Below are 21,097 nucleotides of genomic sequence, written 5' to 3'. Positions count from 1 at the left end.
CTGTGATCGATATGCTTTAAGTGAAGGTATCATGGGGGAAAGAAAAAGGGTTCGTATAGATACCCACTCAGCCTCAGCAGCCAGTTAGTCTCCTCAGAGGTTTTTCACCTTGAGCATTTGTGTTATTTGCACTTGGGATCATCATGGGACCCTCGAGGTGGAATAAAACTCCATTTTATTCCCTCAACATTTTTTTTAAACATTTTTTATTCTAGAGAGAGAGAGCAAGCACACGCGAGTGAGTGTGGTGCGGGGGTGGGGGGGGGAGGCGAGGGAGAGAGAGAATCCCAAGCAGACTCCTCACTGAGTGCAGAGCCCAATGTGGGGCTCAATCCCAGGACCCTGAAATCATGACCTGAGCCCAAATCAGGAGTCAGACACTTAACCAACTAAGCCACCCAGGCACCCCATATTCCCTCAGCATTTTAGTTTGAAAATTTTCAAACCTACGGGAAATTTGCAAGAATAGTATAGTGAGCACCCATATACTCTAAACACTGATTTACCAATTGTTAACATCTTAACCACAATTGGATGGCAAAATAACTTTACAGTTAACTTTTTTAATTGTAGAAGAAGAGACAACATTTGACACTAAAATTAAAATAGAACCTGGTTTGTGACTTATAAATCCTTTAAGGTTATAATAGTTTTCTTATAACTTGTTTAAAATGAGAGATTCTGTGTAACCTAATTGCTTTTTGGATGCACTCCCCCTAATGCAACTCAAGTGATGTTGTTATAGTATATGTAAACTACATTAAAATAAAAATACAAATGCATTAAAAATAATTTTTCAAACAAAGGTACCCTGTATTTTGATCAATTATAGGAAGCAGTGTGGTTCCTTTCCAACATAACGGCAGGCAACCAGCAACAAGTTCAAGCTGTAATAGATGCTGGATTAATTCCTATGATTATTCATCAGCTTGCTAAGGTCAGTGGTATTATGAGTTTATCATGTACATTAATATATTACAACCAAGATTTTTTGAATAAAGAATTCATATAATTATTTCTTTTTTAACCTTCAGGGGGATTTTGGAACACAAAAAGAAGCTGCTTGGGCAATTAGCAACTTAACGATAAGTGGCAGAAAAGATCAAGTGAGTTTGGAGAAACTATTAGGATTGTTAATACTGCAAAGTATACTACTCTTTTGTTTAGGAGCTGCTGATTGTTTAGAAGCCCTGTGCTATGTTCTTTTTGGGGGAAAGATAATTATATAAATAAAAATGTTTCTTTTGTTGCCTAGGTTGAGTACCTTGTACAGCAGAATGTAATACCACCATTCTGTAATTTACTGTCTGTGAAAGATTCTCAAGTTGTTCAGGTGGTCCTTGATGGTCTGAAAAACATTCTGATAATGGCTGGTGATGAAGCAAGCACAATAGCTGAAATCATAGAAGAATGTGGAGGTAAGAGTGGATTGAAGAAAAATAGTTGAGCACTGGAATGCTGAAATAATAGTTCCCTTAAAGACAACTAATTAGGAAGAAAACTCTCAGGGGACATTGCTGTTCCATCATCAAAGTATGTTGCTGTCCTTTGTTTGCTATGTTAGCATTCCAGGAGGTTTTTCCAGCCAGCATTAGTCCATACTTTGGAAAAACTGGTTGTGAAGGTCACTCCGTGCCTTCCTAGAGGTTTATGTTGCTTTTTAGGTAACATAAACACTCCTCTTGAAGTCACAGTGCGTGAGAGCAAATTAAAAGCTCGAGAACCACTACAGTAGAGAAACATAAGCTTTGTTTAATCCAGCATTTCTTAGAATCCGTGATAGTGAAACACTTTTTTCATGTTACACCTAATATCATGTGATTGTGTGGACCTTACTTTGTGAAATACTATTCCATATTGTTGGAAAAGGTTAATGATTTCAGAGTCATCTAGGTATTTTATTTCAGTCTTACAATTGCTAGAGCTGCATGCTGAACTTAATGCCACAGAAGTTACTTTGAAATTTTAATGAGAAAACTGTGATTTGAAATATTACGTTAATTATTTCTCCAGTAATGACATATGAAAAGTATTTTTTAAAGTTTTATTTTTAAAGGTACCTGTTCAATATGTACTAAATTGCCCAAACCTTAAATTAATTCATTCTATTGTCATGTTTTATTTTGTATATTTTATTGACTATTATGTGTAGTTATACTACCCAATTTATTTTTTAAGAGAAAGCAAACACAATAGCATCATAAAATATTCAGACTAGAAATACTTTCTCAATAACAAGAAGAAATTATCCTGGAGATGTTAAGGAGTTTTATCTATGGTCATAGAAGTAGATCTTCATACTATTAATTCACTTCTTATTCTGGTTTGAAGATATTTTGAGATAATTTAAAATTAGCATTGTAGTCCATATAGAACAGTTACCCCCAGAGAGTTTAAGATGCAGAATTGTAACTCTTTGGCTTTTTATCAGTGTAGTTGTTTTGGTCTATGGGAGGTATACTTATAATTAGGATACACATTTACTTAGTGTTTTATAATTTTATAAAGAACTTTACATCCATTATCTTTGACACTTATATTCCCATTTTTGTGGTTCTTATATTACTATATAAAGAAAAATGCAACTATTTCAGAATAACCTAGCTAAAAAGACATTTCGCAGAATACTGTTAAGGATGTAAATTTATAGACTTGTGCATCTGATACATGGAGTAAATATATTGGGAATAGACATGAAGGCATTCTATAGTTTTGAAAAATTGTTTCCGAATTTCACGGTGGCTATAAGATATAAGCACCCTATTTGATTGTTTTCTTAAAAGAAATTACTTGAAAATGTAAAGCTTTGTCTTCTGTTTATATCAGTTAATCATGAAGTTTCTGAAAACTTGTTGTATAAAAGTAATAACATTTGGAAAACAAAGGGAAAGTTAAAAAAAATTACTATACGACATAGTGTGCTTCCACTAAAACATTCTTGGGAGGCCTTGGTTCGAATTCTGTCACTGACTTGCCATGCAACCTGAAGTAAATTGCTTTACCCCTCTGGACCACAGCTTCCTCATCTGTCAGATGGAGTGCTTAGGTGTTTTTTTTTACTGTCTGCCTCAGATACAAATGTACCTCAGGGTTTCTAGAGAGGAAGAAATTGGTGGGATGCTGGTCCTCCAACCAGAGCAGCTCAGAGTTTTATCTGTTTTTTTAAGAAAACTGTCATCTTTGGGGAGTGGTGGGAGGAAGGTGTTCTGAGTTCTTTCGGATTTTCCATGGTGAGAATGAACAGTTTTTATTTGTGTCTGCTTGATTATTTGATTTTTTTGTTTTTATCAGGTTTGGAGAAAATTGAAGTTTTACAGCAACATGAAAATGAAGACATATATAAATTAGCATTTGAAATCATAGATCAGTATTTCTCTGGTGATGATGTAAGTATACATTAAAGTATGGTATGCCTGCATGTACATTAAAACCTGGACATACTCTAAGTTAACTAAGAATTTTCCTTTTATCATTAATACTACAAGTTTATACTATATTTCTATCAGATACTCTTGAGGTGGCATTTTCTAGTTATTTTTAATAATCTAAATTTTAAAAAATTAATGATTGTTTTCCATCAGTCGGTTTTTTTATTTTTATTTTTTTTAAGATTTTATTTATTTATTTGACACAGAGAGCACAAGAGGGGGGAGGAGCAGAGGGAGAGGGAGAAGCAGGCTCCCCACTGAGCAGGGAGCCCAATGCAGGGCTCAATCCCAGGACCCTGGGATCATGTATGACCTGAGCTGAAGGCAGATGCTTAACCGACTGACTGAACCACCCAGGCGCCCCCATCAATCAGTTTTTTTTAAATACTGTGTCTGAAACATCATTATAAGGTAAAAATACAAAAATGGGTGTTTGAGGGGCACCTGGCTGGCTCAGTCAGTAAAGCATGAGACTTGATCTCAGGGTTGCAAGTTTGAGCCCCACGTTGGGCATAGAGATTACTTAAAAAAAAAAACAAAACAGTTCTTGTTGCATTTGTAATCTGTTAAATGGGAAGAAATAATACAGTTGACTTTTGAACAAGTGTTTGAACTGCACAGGTCCACTTATAGGTAGATTTTTTTATATATATAAATACAGTACTATAAATGTATTTTCTGGGGCACCTGGGTGGCTCAGTCAGTTAAACATCTGACCGGGTCAGGTCATGATCTCAGGGTCCTGGGATGGAGCCCTGTGTGGGGCTCCCCACTCAGCGGGGAGTCTGCTTGTCCCTCTGTCCGTCTGTCCCTCCCCCTGCTCATGCTCTCTTTGTCTCTCTCTCTCTCAAATTAAAATCTTTCAAAAAACTGTATTTTCTCTTTCTTATGTTTTTCTTAGTAACATTTTCTTTTCTCTAGCTTACTTCATTATAAAAATACAGTATATAATATGTATAACATACAAAATATATGTTAAATCAACTGTTTGTTATCTGTAAGGCTTCCAGCCAACAGTAGGCTATTCGTAGTTAAGTTTTGGGGAGTCAGAAGTTATACTTGGATTTTTGACTCTGCACTGGGGAGGGGTTGGTGCCCCTAGCCCCCGGTGTTTTTCAAAGGTCAACTGTAATTATAGAAATGATGTGTGTTCAGATAGGTAAAATAAATCTACAGATACAGAAACTTAAGAATGGGGCAGGGAAGGGGGAGGGGGTAAAAAAATTGGAGCAATTTTTAAATGTGTGTTCAGTTTAATTAAATTGTTAAATTACTTGGGGCACCTGGGTGGCTCAGTCGGTTGAGCGTCCAACTCTTAGACTCTTGATTTTGGCTCAGGTTATGATTCAGGGTCATGAGATTGAGCCCCAGTTTGGGCTCTGGGGTCAGCAGGGAGTCTGCTGGAGATTTTCTCTCCCTCTGCCCTTTCCTCCGGCTCTCATGCCCGCACCCTCTCTAAAATAAATAAATCTTAAAAAAAAAAAAAACTTAAAAAAAAAAGTAAATTGCGGGGGCGCCTGGGTGGCTCAGTCGTTAAGCATCTGCCTTCGGCTCAGGTCATGATCCCAGGATCCTGGGATCGAGCCCCGCATCAAGCTCCCTGCTCAGCGGGAGGCCTGCTTCTCCCTCTCCCACTCACCCCTGCTTGTGTTCCCTCTCTCGCTGTGTCTCTCTGTCAAATAAAGAAATAAAAATCTTTAAAAAAAAAAAAAAGTAAATTGTTAAATTTCTTAATATTATTATTGATTTAAATATTTTTATTGATTGAAACATACAGAATGATTATACAACATTTGTATAGAACTCCCGTAAGAAGTAAGTTCTGCTTATACCACAACATGTAGTATCTTAACATAATAAGGACTTTTTTTTTTGCTTTTTATAGATTGATGAAGATCCTAGCCTCATTCCTGAAGCAACACAAGGAGGTACTTACAATTTTGACCCAACAGCCAACCTTCAAACAAAAGAATTTAATTTTTAAGTTCAGTTGAGTGCAGCATCTTTCCCAGTTCAATACGAAGCACCACCAGATGGCTACCAAATGACAAGAAGAAGAACAACAACAAAAGGCTCCAAAACACACATGCCTCTTCGTTTTGATGCTTCTAAAGCAAGCCATGTCTCAGTCACTTTGCAGTTGCCAAAAGTTACTATCACATGGACTGTAAATGCATATGCATGATTTCCTAAACTGTTTTAGAATTCTCCTTAACAATCTCAACTACCCTATTTTTCCCTGTTCCCTGGTGCCACACGCTGACAACTGCAGTCTCCAGTTTAGAATATTCCATAGTGGTGGCATGTCAGCTGTCCACTTGATATTCCTTTGGAAAATGGTGCGCTGTGGATCAAGACACTTTGGTATGATGCATATACACGTTGGAAGACTTTAAAGAGGTGCAGTCTGATCTGAGCCTCCATCATTGTCCTCCACAAACATATTTTCATATTCTTTATGTGAAGAATAGATTTTAAAGTACAAGCCAAATGATTTTCATTGGTGGAACTGACACACAAAAAAAGTAACTTAAAAAAAGAAACTTGGTTATTGATTAAACAGATAAGTTTTAAAAAAACTGCGCTTCATCTACCAGTAATTGATGTGTTTATTATCTGCCTCAGAAGCCAGGGTTGGAGGAAGAACTTTAGCTATGGATGGTAATGCTTTCGCCATTATACCTAATTTTTGAGAACAGCAAGCCCTATTTGACCACTCACTTCAGCCTGTGTGTTCCTGCTGTTTTGAAGTAATCAAATGCTGTGCATGGTATTTTACCTGAGCTGCAACCTGTTATGGACTTGAACTTCTGTTTAAGTTGAAAGCAAGAGTCCCTGACTATAAAGAGAAAAACAAATAAAAAACAACAACAAAAAACAAAGGTCTAAAGTACCGATTGGTGATGTTTAAAAAAAAAAAATCTTGCTTTCAGCTTTCAGGAGTTAATATTTTTTTGTTTTAAATTGATAATTGGATATGGTTGATTTATATTGGGTTTAAACTGTGGAGCTTTCATGTTTACTGTAATTTAGTCTTAAAATATTTTTTACTTAGTAACCAGTGCTTTTGATAATGTGGTTGGCAACAAACCAGCAACTATTTAGAAGTGTTATAAAACTTCATTCTTTGAGTATTGGGAAAGTTAATTCAGATCCTACTCTAAAGGCATACTCATATATTAAAAGATTCAGACAAGGATCTGTGTAGAGGAATAATCTGCAGTTATTTGACATAAACCTGATTTGCAGTGATCTTTAAGCAATTCTGCAATATCTGGTATTACTATGTAAAGTCCTTGCTTTTGGTAAATTGTCTGACCCAGTTATTAGTGAAAGAATATGGATTTGAAAAATTTTAAACTGAATAATTTGTGCTGTCACAGAAATGGTTTTGTTGCTATTGTTTACTGGGTATAATTTCCCAATGCATTGATGTGAAGGGATAGAAAATCTAAACTAATTTAGTATCCGATGGGGGGTGTATTTACTGTGATGAAGATGAGACAGATGCCATCAGAGCTTTGTGAATCAGCTGGGGTGTTTTCACTGATAAACAACACATAGCAGGTGTGCATTCATTACAAATATATGTATCTGCCAAGGTGGAGCCACTTTAAAGAGTGAGTTTTGTCTTGTATCTAAAATGGATACAAGCGTATGTTTAAACTGCAAGATTTTTACTTGCTAGAGAATCTGTTTTAATATAGTGGTTTGGCCTCTGATTATTTATAGGTTTTATAAATTTTAGAATCAATTTCTCTTTAAGGTGGCTCAGATTTTTCAACTCTTGTGCACATAAAATTGAGTTGAAGTTCATTGTGCCTTTTTTTCTTTATCCAAATTTTGAGTTAAAGCTTCATATGGTAACTGCATCCTGTTCAGACACTGTAGTTGAAATTTTTGAAATTGTGTGGTGTTCACTAAAAGTAGGAATAACAAAGTCAAAGCTAATTAAGGTCACAAACTTCGGTGAAACCCTTAAAGTCCAAATCTTCTCGATATTGTGAATTGTACCCCTTCCAGTTTAGTTTCTTCCGGACTCTCCATACTACTTACTGACAGTTACCTTTTAAATTTTGCACACATTGAGATTAAATTGGGCCTCTACTGTGCCGATTCCTATTTCCTCTTGTGTTTTAAGTGCGAACTAACATAAGTGAACATTAGCATCAAGTAGTGCAGACATATGTATGCATTTGCTTGATTCAGTTTGTTGTGACCTTATCAGTTTGGAATTGGAATTGCGCCATTTCGTAGACAAAGGAAACTAAGTATATTGCTGCACTTTTAAGTTTTCAGAACAGTGTTGAAAAATTGCATTGTTTTTATTTTTTTTAAACTCAGTTAAAAAAGACTAAACGTTCTTTCAAAAGAGGCATCTAAATGTGTTCCTAATTTTGTATATGGGCTTAGGTTTTGTAACCAATAAAAAAAAAAGCTGCTATCAAATACGATAAAACATTGAAGAACTTATTTCTAAAAGTTTCTTAATTTCTTAGTTTTGTTTTCTGCGTGGTTAAATTTAAATTTGGAACTATTTTTCAGACATCAGCCACAAGGAGGCAAATCATGAATTAATCTTTCGTTGTATTTTAATTTCTCTCTTCCACTCTAACAAACCAGGACAATAACAGTGCTAGATTTCAGAGTATTTTGTGACAAATAAGAAATACCCAAATCTTTATTAATTTCCTGAGCTGCCATAACGGTACCGCAAACCAGGTGGCTTAAAACAGTAGGAACTTACTGTTGCACAGTTCTGGAGGCCAGAAGTCGGAAATCAAGGTGCGGGCTGGGACCCTCTCTGGAGGCTCTGGGGAGGACCCTTCTCTGTCTCTTCCCAGCTTCTGGGGTGCCTGGCAGTGCTGGGGGTTCCTCAGCTTGTAGCTGCGTCCTTCCAGCCCCCGCTGTTGTCCTCGTCACGTGGCCTTCTCCCTGCCTACCTCAGGTTTAAATACCGTGACTTAGAAGGGCCATTTGAGAAAATGGTGTGATTATGACTTTCATGAAACAAACAAAATCAAACTTTACAGCCTAATCCTTGAGAACAAGTAACTGTGGAAGATAGTAATTGAAGTAAACTGGGAAGTTGTAATCTGTGAGATAGAGGTTGTGGCTCTAAATGAAATCTTGGATTAATTAAAAGGACAAAAGAGGAACAACTTTTGAATATACAAATATTTTTACTTTAGTATAATGCCACTTCAAATTATTTTTGAAAGAAGTCAGTGTGTATAAGTAAATAAATGTGGTAGTACTTTTATGTCATCTTGCCATGATTTCCTTCAGAAGAGTTGTCCTTTTTAGAGGATTATTGCAAGTGAAAATTCATGAATGTCATTTGTCTTACAGTGATAGTTACGAATTTTCATAACCCTAGTTGAACCGGGGGATTTCAATTAAATCTATTTGGAGAAAGGAAGTATAATTTCTGTACATTAAGCTCTAAGTCTTAAGGCATATAACCCAAGGAGTGCTCTATATAACCCACCACTCATTTGTCTAAAGTTTTAAAGGAACTCTTCATGTTGTACATAAAGCTAAAAAGTAGTGGTAGAATGATTCTCAAAAAGTACTATATAGAGATAGGAGTGTATCTGTCTGTCTATGTGTATAGATAGGGCTCAATACTGTATTAAGAGAAAGTGTTTGGGGAAAGGGATGTGAGAATATAGCCTGTTCACCTCCTTTAGCCTCCTTAGTTGTCCATGAAACCCCTCAACTAACTTTGACCTAAATCAGGGTTTCTCAAACCCTGCAATAATGACATTTTAGGCTGGCTGATTCTTTGTGTGTTGGGGGGTGTCCGTTGCATTGTAGGATGTTTAGCAGCATCTTTAGGCCCACTAAGTACCTCTGCATTCCCCAGTCATCGTGACAACAAAAATTGTCTCCAGACATTGCCAAATGTCTGTCCCCTGGGAGCCAAATTTGCCTGGGTGCAAACCACTGGCCTAAGTCATGCCTCTTTGTTGTGTAAAGAGTCCCAGACTTTGCTCAGATGAATCAGATAAAAAGAGGAGACACAAATATGCCTTTTCTTCATTCTCCATTTTAGGAGAAATCAGAGCCAGCCCTATCACCAATCTGCAGGAACTCCTGGTAGTACTAAGCCCCATCTACTGCAAAGGACTTAGGATAGAAATGGGAATATGGGGGAACTACTAACCTTCTTGAATTCATCCTGTGGCTACAAAAAGAAGGTGTGTGAAACAAGCAAATGTGTTACTTGCCCACAATTTTCACAACACTGCCCTGTAGCAGTGTTTTTCAGACATTTTAGTTGAGATATTTAAGTTCTCTGGGAAAGCTGGGGTGCGACCAGAAAATCACAGCCGAGTCTGAAAAGCACTTCTTTGAAGAACTGTGAGAGATTGGCCCCATCAGGAAACTTACAAGTTTATTAAAAATTATCAAAAGCAGTAGAACTATGGTTGAGTCATGCTATAAACGATATCTTCCCTGCAGGGAACTTCTGCAACATTCCTCTTCCCTACCCTAACAAAATTGCCATCCACCTTCTTGAGTCAGTCTCTTGTCAAACTGGTACCCAAAGAGAAACGGGGCCTTGTGCCAAGTAACCTGTAAATCTACAAGATAAATACATCTTCATGGGACAGCAGTTTTACTTGATCATAAGTAGAGCAGTTTTATGGTAATACAAGCCTAAGTGTTACAGAGTAAAGGACACATTTTAAAGATAAAATCAGATTTTTGAGGCAGGCTATTTTACGGAAACATTCCTGCAGGAGTTGGAGAGTTTGAGAAGCAATGATGAAACACTCTTAAGTGAGCCTGTTCTACTTTGTGGAATAGCTTTAGTTGTTACCAACTCTCTTCTTAATACTGAACAAAAGGCACCGCTCTTAAATGACCATCTTTATAAATAAACTTTTTTGTTATTCCTAGTTAGCAGAAGAGGCAGATCTGCATTTATCAGTTGCCTTCCTCAACCTGGACACCCCATGCATTTCAGCCATCTGGGTATGAAGTCGTTCCTGGAACTGGTTCCTGTCACATCATGCATTCCAAAGACCCCAAGAATAGAGGGTGATGTGACTAGTTTCTGGGTAAAATGGAATAGGAACATTGCATTACCTGGACACTTAATTCTATTAATGTGGAGGAGAGTTTTTTAATTATCCTACCAGCTCATCATAATTAGACTTGTGATCAAGTAACAGCCTCAGCTCCCCTTGTCATCAGCTCTCTTTGACTCAGTAGTTAGGCATTTACACTTTCAAACCTAAATATAAGAATTTATAAATGCCATATTATGGATTTCAGCCCAGTTTTCCTCATAATAAGATCAGATTCTGTTTATATCTATCCTTTCCTTGTCTTCAATCATGTAGGAAGCACCATGGTGAGTTAAAGGGAGTGAAAGAAAGCAAGTATAGGGGGAGCACCTGGGTGGCTCAGTGGGTTAAGCATCTGCCTTCGGCTCGGGTCATGGTCCTGGGGTCCTGGGATTGAGCCCCGAGTCGGGCTCACTGCTCAGCAGGGAGTCTGCTCCCTCTCCCTCTGCTGCTCCCCCTGCTTGTGCTCTCTCTCTCTGTCTCTGTTAAATAAATAAATAAAATCTTAAAAAAAAAAAAAAGTATAACTAGAGCAAAAATAATGACAGGGAGCAGGATTACGAGGGACATGGGAGGGGCTAAAGAGATTGGTAGGGGCCAGGCCCCACAGCTGGTAAGTCAGTCTAAGAGCAATGGGAAATCATTATTACTCATCATTATCATTCTACAAGAGTGATGATAGAAGATCATGTGTAATAACAATCATTGGCTGATAAGGTAAGGACAGGAAAGGTACTTGGGGTCAATGATGTCTAGAGGTCACATTAGTGAGTGTGAAGCACGGAGGCAAGAGATGGTGAACAGCTTGGTCCATGAAGTGGATGGGATCAAGAGATACTTGGTAGCTAAAATAGTTGATGATGCCTTAGATCTGGAGTTTGAGGAGCGGGAAATACCAAGGATGATTTATAGGTTTCTGGGTTGCAGTAACTGATGAGTGGAAGCACAAGATAGGGAACACTGGAAAAGACTCAGATGTAGGGAAGAGAAGTGATGAGTTCAGTTTGGGTTGTGTTGAGACATCTAAATGACTGTCAAGTAGGGCAGTTGGAAATACTGGTCTGGAGGTCAGAGGAGAGCTGGGCTAGAGATTTGAATTCTCTGCCTGTTTTGGTGGTTATTAATGCAGGGGGTGAGCATGAAACTACCTGGGTCCAGCATTTGGAGTGAGAACAGGGCTTAGGACAGCGTTGTGGAGTTCCAACATTGAATGGGCATGTAGTGGAGGATGAACTTGCAAAGGGATCGGAAGGTATAGATAGGGAGGTCAAAAGTAAATGCTGTGTGTTTCCTCAGCAAATGGAGGGAAAAGAGATTCCAGTGCCCAGTGGTGCTGTTGAGAAGTAAAGTGAGGACAGGAAATGTCCTTTGGGGACATCACCAGTCACCATAGTGAGAGCTTATATCACTGAGACGAGGGTGGAAACTAGAGTAGGAAGGACTGAGGAGCAGGGACACAATATGGAGACATTGAATCTAATTAGGTTTTTATTTTGCTCCGAAAGGGAGGGCAAGAGACTAGCAATAAATGCGTAAATAAATAACATAACTTATCTGGTGTTAAATGCTATATAAAGTATTACATAGGGAGTAACCAGGATAGAAAGCTTTTGAAATTGTGCTCAGTGCCAGAAATCATATTTTTAAATTGTGGTAAAATACACATAACAAAATTTGCCATCTTAACCATTTTTAAGCGAACAGTTCAGTAGTGTTAAGTAATATCACATTGTTGTGCAACCATACTCCATAACTTTTTCATCTCGCAAAATCGAAACTCTATAGCCATTAAACAACTCCTCTTTTCACCCTCTCCAGAGCCCCTGGCAACTTCCATTCTATTTTCTGTCTCTAGGAATATGCTTACTTTAGATACCACATATAAATGAAATCATACCACTATTTCTCTTTTTGTGACTGGCTCATCTCAGCATAACGTCCTCAAGGTTTATCCATGTTGTAGCATGTGACAGGAAATCTTTCCTGTTTATGGCTGAATAATATTCCATTGTATGTATATACCACCTTTTAAAACAACGAATAATTTTTTATCACAAGTACCCTAGTGATACTTCAATATAAGTATTTAAAAATTCCTTTTTGGGGGGCGCCTGGGTGGCTCAGTTGGTTAAGCGATTGCCTTCGGCTCAGGTCATGATCCTGGAGTCCCTGGATGGAGTCCCGCATCGGGCTCCCTGCTCAGCAGGGAGTCTGCTTCTCTCTCTGACCCTCCCCCCCTCTCATGTGCTCTCTCTCATTCTCTCTCTCTCAAATAAATAAATAAAATCTTTAAAAAATAAAAATAAAAAAAAAATAAAAATTCCTTTTTTTTTTTAAATTTGAAGCTCAAGTTTATCTGGGCATCCTGTATCTTATCTGGCTATCCAAAAGTGAAAACACAGGCTTGGTCAGTAAGGGTTACAATCTTTTTAAACTCTGACTCCTTTCTCCAGTGCTGTCTCTAAGTAACAGAGGCCTAAGGAAGGGAATGAGGAGAAGGTTAAAAGCAAACAAGATGCTACCAAAAGCAGAGAGAAAACGTTAACGCATGATCAGGACAAATTGGCTCTTCATTAGGGGAGAGCTGTAATTGCCTACTAACATGTCAGCGTGCAGGGTCAGAAAGCAAAGGTCTCGTGGGTTCTGGCTTCCGTTGTCACTGAGAGTCCGTAGGCAAGTTACGTTGAGGCTGTTTTCATATTTGTAAACTAGGAAAACATTGACCTCCTAGGGTTGTTGTGACTTGGATAGGATAACGTTCAAAGAATCCAGCGTCAAGCCAATACGACCTATTGCTCCTCTCCCCCATACTTTGGTGCTTCTGTGGGTTTTTAAAGAGATAGGGTCAGAGTAAGCCACCAGGGCTTTAAAAAGCCTGCTGGTGGCTGACAATACCTTTGGCCCTCACCTCTCCTGCAAGACTTGCAAGGGCTTAATTAGAACCTTTTGTTCCTAAAATTCTTCCCGGTCTATTGCCAAAATTTCTACCATATGGACTTGGCTTTGTCGCTTAAGGTTTTGAACCTTGTTGAAAATCAAAGCGCATCAGAAGGTGTGGCTACTACCAGTCTTTTGGGCTTCGTCTGGGAACAGGCCCGGTCCAGGCACTAGGCGGGTGCGTGAGCAAGATCCCGACTCGTGAAAGCCTCCAGGCTCGGCTGGCCGGCCCGGAGGCGAGGCGGGAAGCGAAGCGTCTCACCCGCCCGCGGGCGCCGAGCAGCCCCGCCCCGGCCCGGCGGCCCCGCCCCGCCGCTTCTCCGCCGGCTCCCCTTTGCAGGGCCCCCGGCCGCCGGCCGCATGGGCGCGGGCTGGGAGCTGGGGGCGGCGGCCGGCCGCTCGCTGCTGCTGTGCGCCGCGCTGCTGCTCGCGGGCTGCGCGCTGGGCCTGCGCCTGGGCCGCGGCCGGGGGGCGGCGGACCGCGGGGTGCTCGCCTGGCTCTGCTACGACGCCCTGGTGCATTTCGCCCTGGTAAGTGCGGACGCTGCCGCTCTCGGGACCCTCCCCTCCCGGTCGCGGGGTGTTCCCGGAAAAGGACCGGGACCAGCCGGCCGCCCCACGCCCTGCAGCGGGCGGGCGGTCTGCGGAGACCGGGAGGTGCCTGGAGGCCGCGGTGCTGCCCCTCTCGGTCCCCTCGTGTAGAAAGAGCGCACCTTCCTGGGGGTGCCAGTTCCTCTGCCACATTAAAAACGAACAAACAAAAAAACCCTCTGAAATGGTTATTTCTGTACTGTGTTATGTTAGTTTGATTGTAAGCCATCCAGAGGCCTTGGCTTACGTGACCTGCACATAAATGTTGAACGGAAACAAATTGAGAGCGAGAGAGTTCTTGAGTGCCCCAGGGGGAGCAGGGAGAGATGAGGAGGCGCACTGCGCAAAGTCCGAGCGCCGGTACCGAGACAAAACATCCCGCGTGTCCCGAGTAATCACCATGTTTTGGGTAATGACTGTATGCCAGGCACAGCACCGTGTTTACTATTTCCGATCTTTACAACACCCTGTAATCTACTTATGGTCCCTGTTTTACAGAGGAGAAAACACGCCGTGCAAAGTTAGGTGACTTTACAGGGCCACACAGCTGGCATGGTTCTGAGTCAACAGAGTCTGGCTCCAAAGCTTGCACTCTTTGAATCATGCCCGGCTTTGGGAACCGTGTCCCTAAAAATTCAATCCACTTTATAAATAACCAGGAGGTTAGTATTTAAGGGAATTCTGTTGAAATGCCCCCCTCCTCCATGCACACACGTTTTTTAAAGTTTGTGGGTTTTTTAAAGATTTTATTTATTTATTTGACAGAGAGAGCACAAGGAGGGGGAGCAGCAGAGGGAGAGGGAGAAGCAGACCCCCACCACCCCAGCAAGGAGTCCGATACGACATCGATCCCAGGACCCTGAGATCATGACCTGAGCCGAAGGCAGTCGCTTAACCGACTGAGCCCCTAAAGGCTTTTTGTTGTTGTTAACAACTATGCCAAAATAGCTTTTTTGCACATTTGATCTTGCTTTGATCTAGGCCAAACTGTGGTTGATGTGAAGCCAAAGTCTATAGTATTGAGAAAGAAGGAGAAAACAAAATTTTAGTAATCACTTACGTCTCTAAATGTGGATCAGTTGGATGTGTGCACATACCAGGTGTTGCTGGGCTGTGAAATTCTTTCTTTCCTAAAAACTTACATGTGGAAATAAGAGACAGTGACTAGGTCCTTCAACCTGATTTTTTAAGCTGTCATTGGACACAAGGTCTCCCAAAGAACAGGGGCAGTAAAAGAGGTGGCTAGCCCTCTTAAAGAAAATGTAGTATAACATATTTCAGACGTACAAAAATGTATAATGATACTAAAACATATACCCATATGCCCACCTCCTAGTTTAAGAAAATTAAGTCTGCTTTTCCAGCACAACTGTTACAGGTAACATCACACACCTCTCCATTTGTGGCACCTTGAGGGGTAAGCCGATGCATGCAGCCGTTGCTCCTGTCTCCGCCCACCCCCTGTTCTGAAGGAAATGTTCCTCCCACAGCCCTATTTTACCTGTCCCAGCTGCAGAAGAGTCCACTGTATGAGTGCACCATACCTTAGTTTTCTTAATTCTAAAAGGCACATTTTTTTTTCACATATTGGAACAATCAGTGACATAAAACCACTGTGGGCTATTTTACTGATATTTATATCTGCGAAATTGGGATGTATCTTATAACTGATGATGAAATATGATAACTTAGCCAGCTTATATTAATAGGCATGTTTTTATTTTGCTGTTTACACACCATGCTTCAGCCAGCATCTTTGTACACATATCTTAGAGATTGGTGAGGAGGACGCTCGAATGAAGCTTAAAGCCTACGAGAAAAACGCGTGCTCTCAGTATCTTTGGCTGGGAGTTTACCCAGCCAAATACCCAGAAATGTGGCATAGGCAAAGACTGGGAAAGAAAGCCTCCCAGAGAACTGGAACTGTGACTCACTTGTTCACACTAGAACCTGAGCTGCCTCCTCTTACTCCTTTAAACTTCTCAAAAGGGAGGAGACATTGGGATGCGTTGGCCACCATCAAATGCGGAGCTCCTAGTTGGACAGCATTTCCAGCCAAGCATTCCCAGAGGCACTTCGGCTCCCCGATGTCCAACCAGCATGTGGTTCCCCGGGGCTGCAGCCCGGTTGGTTGTGGCCAGGGTGAAGGACACGCTGATTTCCCACCAGTGCACCTGGAAGGAGTTCTGGCAACATAAATAGAGAAATCAGTGGTTTGGTTCACCGTTCCTCGAAGATGGCCATGGCACTTTGTGCACGGGTGCTTCATGGTTTTTTCCCCCTCATCTGCGATCTTAGTAGAGCATTCCAGGCATGGCCAGCGCAGGGAGGCAGGATATGGATGTCTGTGTTTTGGGACCCATCTCCTGATTGACTAGAGCACAGGGTCTACCTAGGGAAGGAGTGAGGACAGGCCAGAAAGGCACTTGAACGACAAGTAAGACCTTGAATTTCCTTCTGTAATAGGAAGCCGTTGAAGAAAGATCTCAGGCAAGGAAGTAGCATGGTCAAAGCAGATCTTTCCAAAATAATTTGGTGGTATTGTGCTAAGTCAGGAATTGTAAAGGGCCTGAGATTGTACCCTTCTTACAAATTAACAAGTTAGCCTGGTTGATCCCCCCAAGTGCCGCAGGGCAGCACAGTGAGGGCCCGCTGGTACCTGCACATGCAGTGGGGGCATTTACCGGGGAGGAACCGCAAAATTAGGCTCCTGTCTTATCTGGAGTTGCTGGTGACCCGCTCATCCTTCGTGAGAGAGTCCTTATCTTTACTCAAGAATGTAAACAAATCTTCTCTGGGAAGGAAAGGCAGGTCTTTATCTTTACTACTCTGGAACGTCTCAGGAGGGAGAGATCTCTTTAAGCGTTACTACCTTGGAGTGTCTTCTTATATAAAGATTCTTCAATTGGTGTAAATGCCTGTGCTCAGACACTTCAGACGGTGCAGGAATGCGAGGGGTACATGGAGAATTCCCTCCCAGCACAGTGGATGGTGGATTGAAAAGAATAGTGAAGGGGCAAAAAGATCAGCTAAAAAGCAAGTGCAGTATTTGGGCAGTGAGATGAAAGAGGGCTGAGCTAAGGTGGAATTGGAAGTTAAAATGGGGAAGAAAGCTAAATCCAACAGCCCTTCCAGGGGAGAATGTTGTTAAGTCAAAGTGACGGCTCGTACGTTGGGGGTGGAGATGATGTGGTTACTGTTGACAATGTTAGTGAAGACAGGAAGGTCAGATTTTAGAACTATGCATCTGGGGTTCTGGTGTGTAGTTGAGGGGAAATGGCCAGAAGGCAGTCGAAACTGTAAGACAAGCTGGAGAGACAGATTCAGGGCAGAGTGGAGGGAGTTAGACGTTTTTACTGCGTTGGAGGAGACAGCAGGAAGCTCTGGGAATGAGCAGTTTCTGAGCAAGAGAGAACAGAAAGGTGAAAATGCTGAGGAATGAGAACAGAATCTTTAAAAATGTCTAAAAATGTGTATATATTGAACAGGCAGGAAGAGGAAGAGCCAGGAAGGGGAGACAGTGGGCCGGACCAAGAACCAGGATAGTGCTGGGTCCTGGGACCCAAGGGAAGGAATGACAAGATCACTGTTAATCGCTGCAGCACCATTTAAAAGTAAAAAAAGGTGAGGGCTGAGCCGGAGCCTCTGGGTCCAGTGATTAAGCGTCTGCCTTCTGCTCAGGTCGTGATCTCAGGGTCCTGGGATCGAGTCCTGCTTCGGGCTCCCTGCTCAGAGGGGAGACTGATTCTCCCTCTGCCCCTCACCCTGCTCTGTGCTTGCCCTTGCGCTCGCTCGCTCTCTGTCTCTCAAATAGATAAATAAAATCTTAAAAAAAAATAAATAAATCATTGGTAAGGGTGCCTAGCTGGCTCAGTTGGTGGAGCATGCAACTTTTGATCTCAGGGTCATAAGTTCAAGCCCCATGTTGGGTGTAAAGTTTACCCAGAAAAATAAAAAAGTCATTGGTAAAAGTATTGTTTGAGAAGCTGAGGACTTAGCAAGTGGGGTAGAAAAAGAATGGAGGCAGCATCTGAAAGACTTTTAGAGACTTGGTGGTGGGAGGAAGAGGAGTGTAGGAAGGTAGCTCAAAGACATAGAAGAAGCAGGCAAGGACTTGGGGTTCTGTCTGAGATGGGAAGGTCTGGGAGCATCTGTGAGCAAGAGCACGGTCAAGGGAAAAGTGAAGGGGCAGAGAAGTCAGCTGTGCAGCGCTTACTGTCTGGTGCTGTACCTGGCTGCGTGAATTAACCTACCACAGAGCTGAATCTGCCTGAATCTACTCCTTGTCCTCAGATCAAACCCCTCTGATTGACTTGTTCCTCCCATACTTCCCTCATTGAGAGCATGACTTAGGCTTGTCCTTCAGGGTGAAGGACAGTTGTCATGGAAAACTCGGGCTTCACCTGTCCCCATTCATCCTACCTTAACACCCATGGGTCTTCCTTTAAGAAGTCCCGAGTCCCAGTGGCTGCTCAAGTCCCTATTAATTTGTGTATTTTGGACATTACCCTTTTCCATTTAGCATCACCATCTGTTCTCACCTTCCACGACAATAACTTCAGCCTCCGACTCTCGGGATTCTAAAAATTTCTTCCTCCTCCTACTTGCTTTATCATTAGGTCTCAAGTTGCCTTTTAGTGCGCAGTCTGTTACTGTCTCCTGTTTTCCCTTTCCTTTTTTGGCATTGTCTTTTTTGTCGGTTTTGCTGTAAAATAGATCTCCTCTCTGGTAAATGCATTTATAGCCTTCATGCTACTTGGCAGGCCTGGTGAATCACAGTTGGTTTCGCTGTCTATTAATGGTAAAGCTTTCTGATGGTTAATTGTCTGTGTCAACTTGCCTGAGCCATGGAATGTCTAGTTATTTGCCCACATGTTATTCTGGGTGTTCTGTGAGGGTGTTTGGGGTAAGACTGACATTTAAGGGGCGCCTCGCTGGCTCAGGTGGTAGAGCATGTGACTCTTGATTTCAGGTATTAAGTTCAAGCCCCATGTTGGGCGTGGAGCGTCCTTTAAAATAAACAAATAAATAGCATAACATAACATAACATAACATTTAAACTAGTAGACTGAGTAAGGGAGATGGCCCTCTCTAATGTGGGTGGGCCTCATCCAATCAGTTGAAGGTCTGAGCAGAACAAAAAGGCTGACCTTCGGGCAGAGTAAGCTAGATCACTTCCTGCCTGACTACCTTCAGACTGGTAGGTACATTGGCCTTTTCCTCCTTCAGACTCAAACTGAAACAGTGGCTTTTCCTGGGTTTCAAGCCTGCAGCCTTTGTACTAAAACTACATCAGTTCTCCTGGTTCTCAGGCCTCCAGACTCAGACTAAAACGACATCATCAGCTTTCCTGGGGCTCCAGCGTGCCCACTCACCCTGCAGATCATGGGGCTTGTCAGCCTTCATAATCACATAAACCAGTTCCTTATGATGGATCCTCTGTGTGTCTGTGTGTCTGTGTGTCTGTGTGTATCCCCATCCCATTGGTTCTGTTTCTCTGGAGAACCTAATACAAGCTGAGAAATGATGCCAAATTGAAAGTCCAAGGAATAGCACCCATAGTGACCACTGGCCTTTTTCAGAGTACAGGGGTATACAGCCCTTCTGCTTCTGCAGACCTAAATCCAGTTTGTTTTCTAACATCATGAACAAGACATGCATTAGGGATAGATGTCTAGGTAGCCACACCGCAGAGTGAAATCCCATTCTGCTGTTCCTCATTTCCCATCCTCCTTGGGGCCAGGTGCCGTGCTCGACACAGACACACACGTGGCCCTTGTCCTCTCTGGCCTTATAGAGGAGCAGAGAGTTTTTCTCTAGTTGTTTCATATGGAGGATAGTAGTTACTAATGTCACTCTCGGTGTAACCATATGAGAAATGGCTTTTACAGGGAAGTGCTGGGAGAAGCTTAGTTTCTCCTGAAAAAATTGCTTCGTCTGCTGCTTCCTGACAGCAAGAACAATGTACATGTTTCTCCCTTTTCACTTGGCTGCTTGGAAGCTTAGAACCACATTAAACTCTATAATAACAACAAAAGAAGGTCTGCATATATATGTTCTTATAGGCCTCCTGATCTGGATTCTTACTCATTTTTATATTTTTATGACAAATATTTAAAAATTCTTAAGTACATTTCACCATTTAATTGAATGTTTTGTTGTAGACCTAAAATATAAGACGAAGTATAGAAATACTTCAAAAAATTTTAATGCTGCTAAAATATATTTCCTTTGAAATGGAAGAGATATCCTAGGGAAGTACCATGTTTGTTTGTTTGTTTGTTTTGTCCTTCGTAACACAACACACAATTTGTAATTGTTTTGTCTTCCTCTATCCCCAGTACCTGGCGTGGTGCCTGGTTTTAGGAGCTATTCTGGATAATTTGTTGATATCCCATGAATGGAAGAATGATCCTATCATTTCAATTTATGGTAGTTATCAGTCATTTACATGTTAAGCCTCAAGTAGCTCAAATATCTAAAATGTCAGAATGCTTTTCCTGTGTCAGTCAGTGTTTTAAAACAAAATTGGTTTGAATTGTATATTCCCGTGATCATTGCCAAACATACAACATTTACAGATATAAAAGGAAGAAAAAAATAAAACTAACCAGAGATATTGTTCGTATCCTTAAGAATAGCCTTCCAGAATTTGTATGAAAATATATATCCAGATAAGTGTTTTTTCAGAGTTGTTTTTATGAAAATGGGATCCTACTATTCATTCTTTGTTGCTTTTTTCATTTAACTGTGTTCAGAGACCATCCATATCAGTATCTCTTGAACTGCTTCATAATTTTAAATAACGGCAGAGGATTTCGGTATACTTTATTATAAGCTATTTTTTCAAGATTTATTTATTTGAGAGAGAGAGGGAGGGGGTGCATGAGTGGGGGGAGGGGCAGAGGGAGAGGGAGGGGGGGAAGCTGACTCCCTGCTGGGCTCCATCCCAGGACCCTGAGATCATGACCTGAACCAAAACCAAGAGTCAGACCCCCAACCAACAGAGCCACCCAGGTGCCCCTTATTATAATTCTAACCAATCCCTAATTGTTGGGCTTA

At 41.2% G+C, this 21,097-nt stretch overlaps 2 protein-coding genes across 2 annotated transcripts in view; both read left to right on the top strand.

Annotated features, from left to right (window-relative positions):
* KPNA3 (karyopherin subunit alpha 3) overlaps window positions 1-7,897 on the top strand; it is a 108,087-nt gene extending 100,190 nt beyond the window's left edge. The window contains exons 13-17 of the mRNA XM_032403071.1: window positions 833-937; window positions 1,035-1,106; window positions 1,256-1,418; window positions 3,292-3,386; window positions 5,314-7,897. Coding sequence (XP_032258962.1) covers window positions 833-937; window positions 1,035-1,106; window positions 1,256-1,418; window positions 3,292-3,386; window positions 5,314-5,412 — 534 coding nt within the window. The 3' untranslated portion in view covers window positions 5,413-7,897. The remainder of the gene's footprint in view (window positions 1-832; window positions 938-1,034; window positions 1,107-1,255; window positions 1,419-3,291; window positions 3,387-5,313) is intronic.
* A 5,907-nt stretch (window positions 7,898-13,804) lies between these two features.
* The window catches only part of EBPL (EBP like), a 31,465-nt gene continuing 24,172 nt past the window's right edge, over window positions 13,805-21,097 (top strand). Inside the window, exon 1 of the mRNA XM_032403066.1 lies at window positions 13,805-13,975. Coding sequence (XP_032258957.1) covers window positions 13,805-13,975 — 171 coding nt within the window. The remainder of the gene's footprint in view (window positions 13,976-21,097) is intronic.

Source organism: Phoca vitulina, unplaced genomic scaffold (assembly GCF_004348235.1).
Source record: "Phoca vitulina isolate PV1807 unplaced genomic scaffold, GSC_HSeal_1.0 scaffold5, whole genome shotgun sequence".
NCBI classification, from domain to species: domain Eukaryota; kingdom Metazoa; phylum Chordata; class Mammalia; order Carnivora; family Phocidae; genus Phoca; species Phoca vitulina.
The sequence above is the reverse complement of the archived record's forward strand: the minus strand, read 5'-3'. Positions and strand labels throughout refer to the sequence as shown.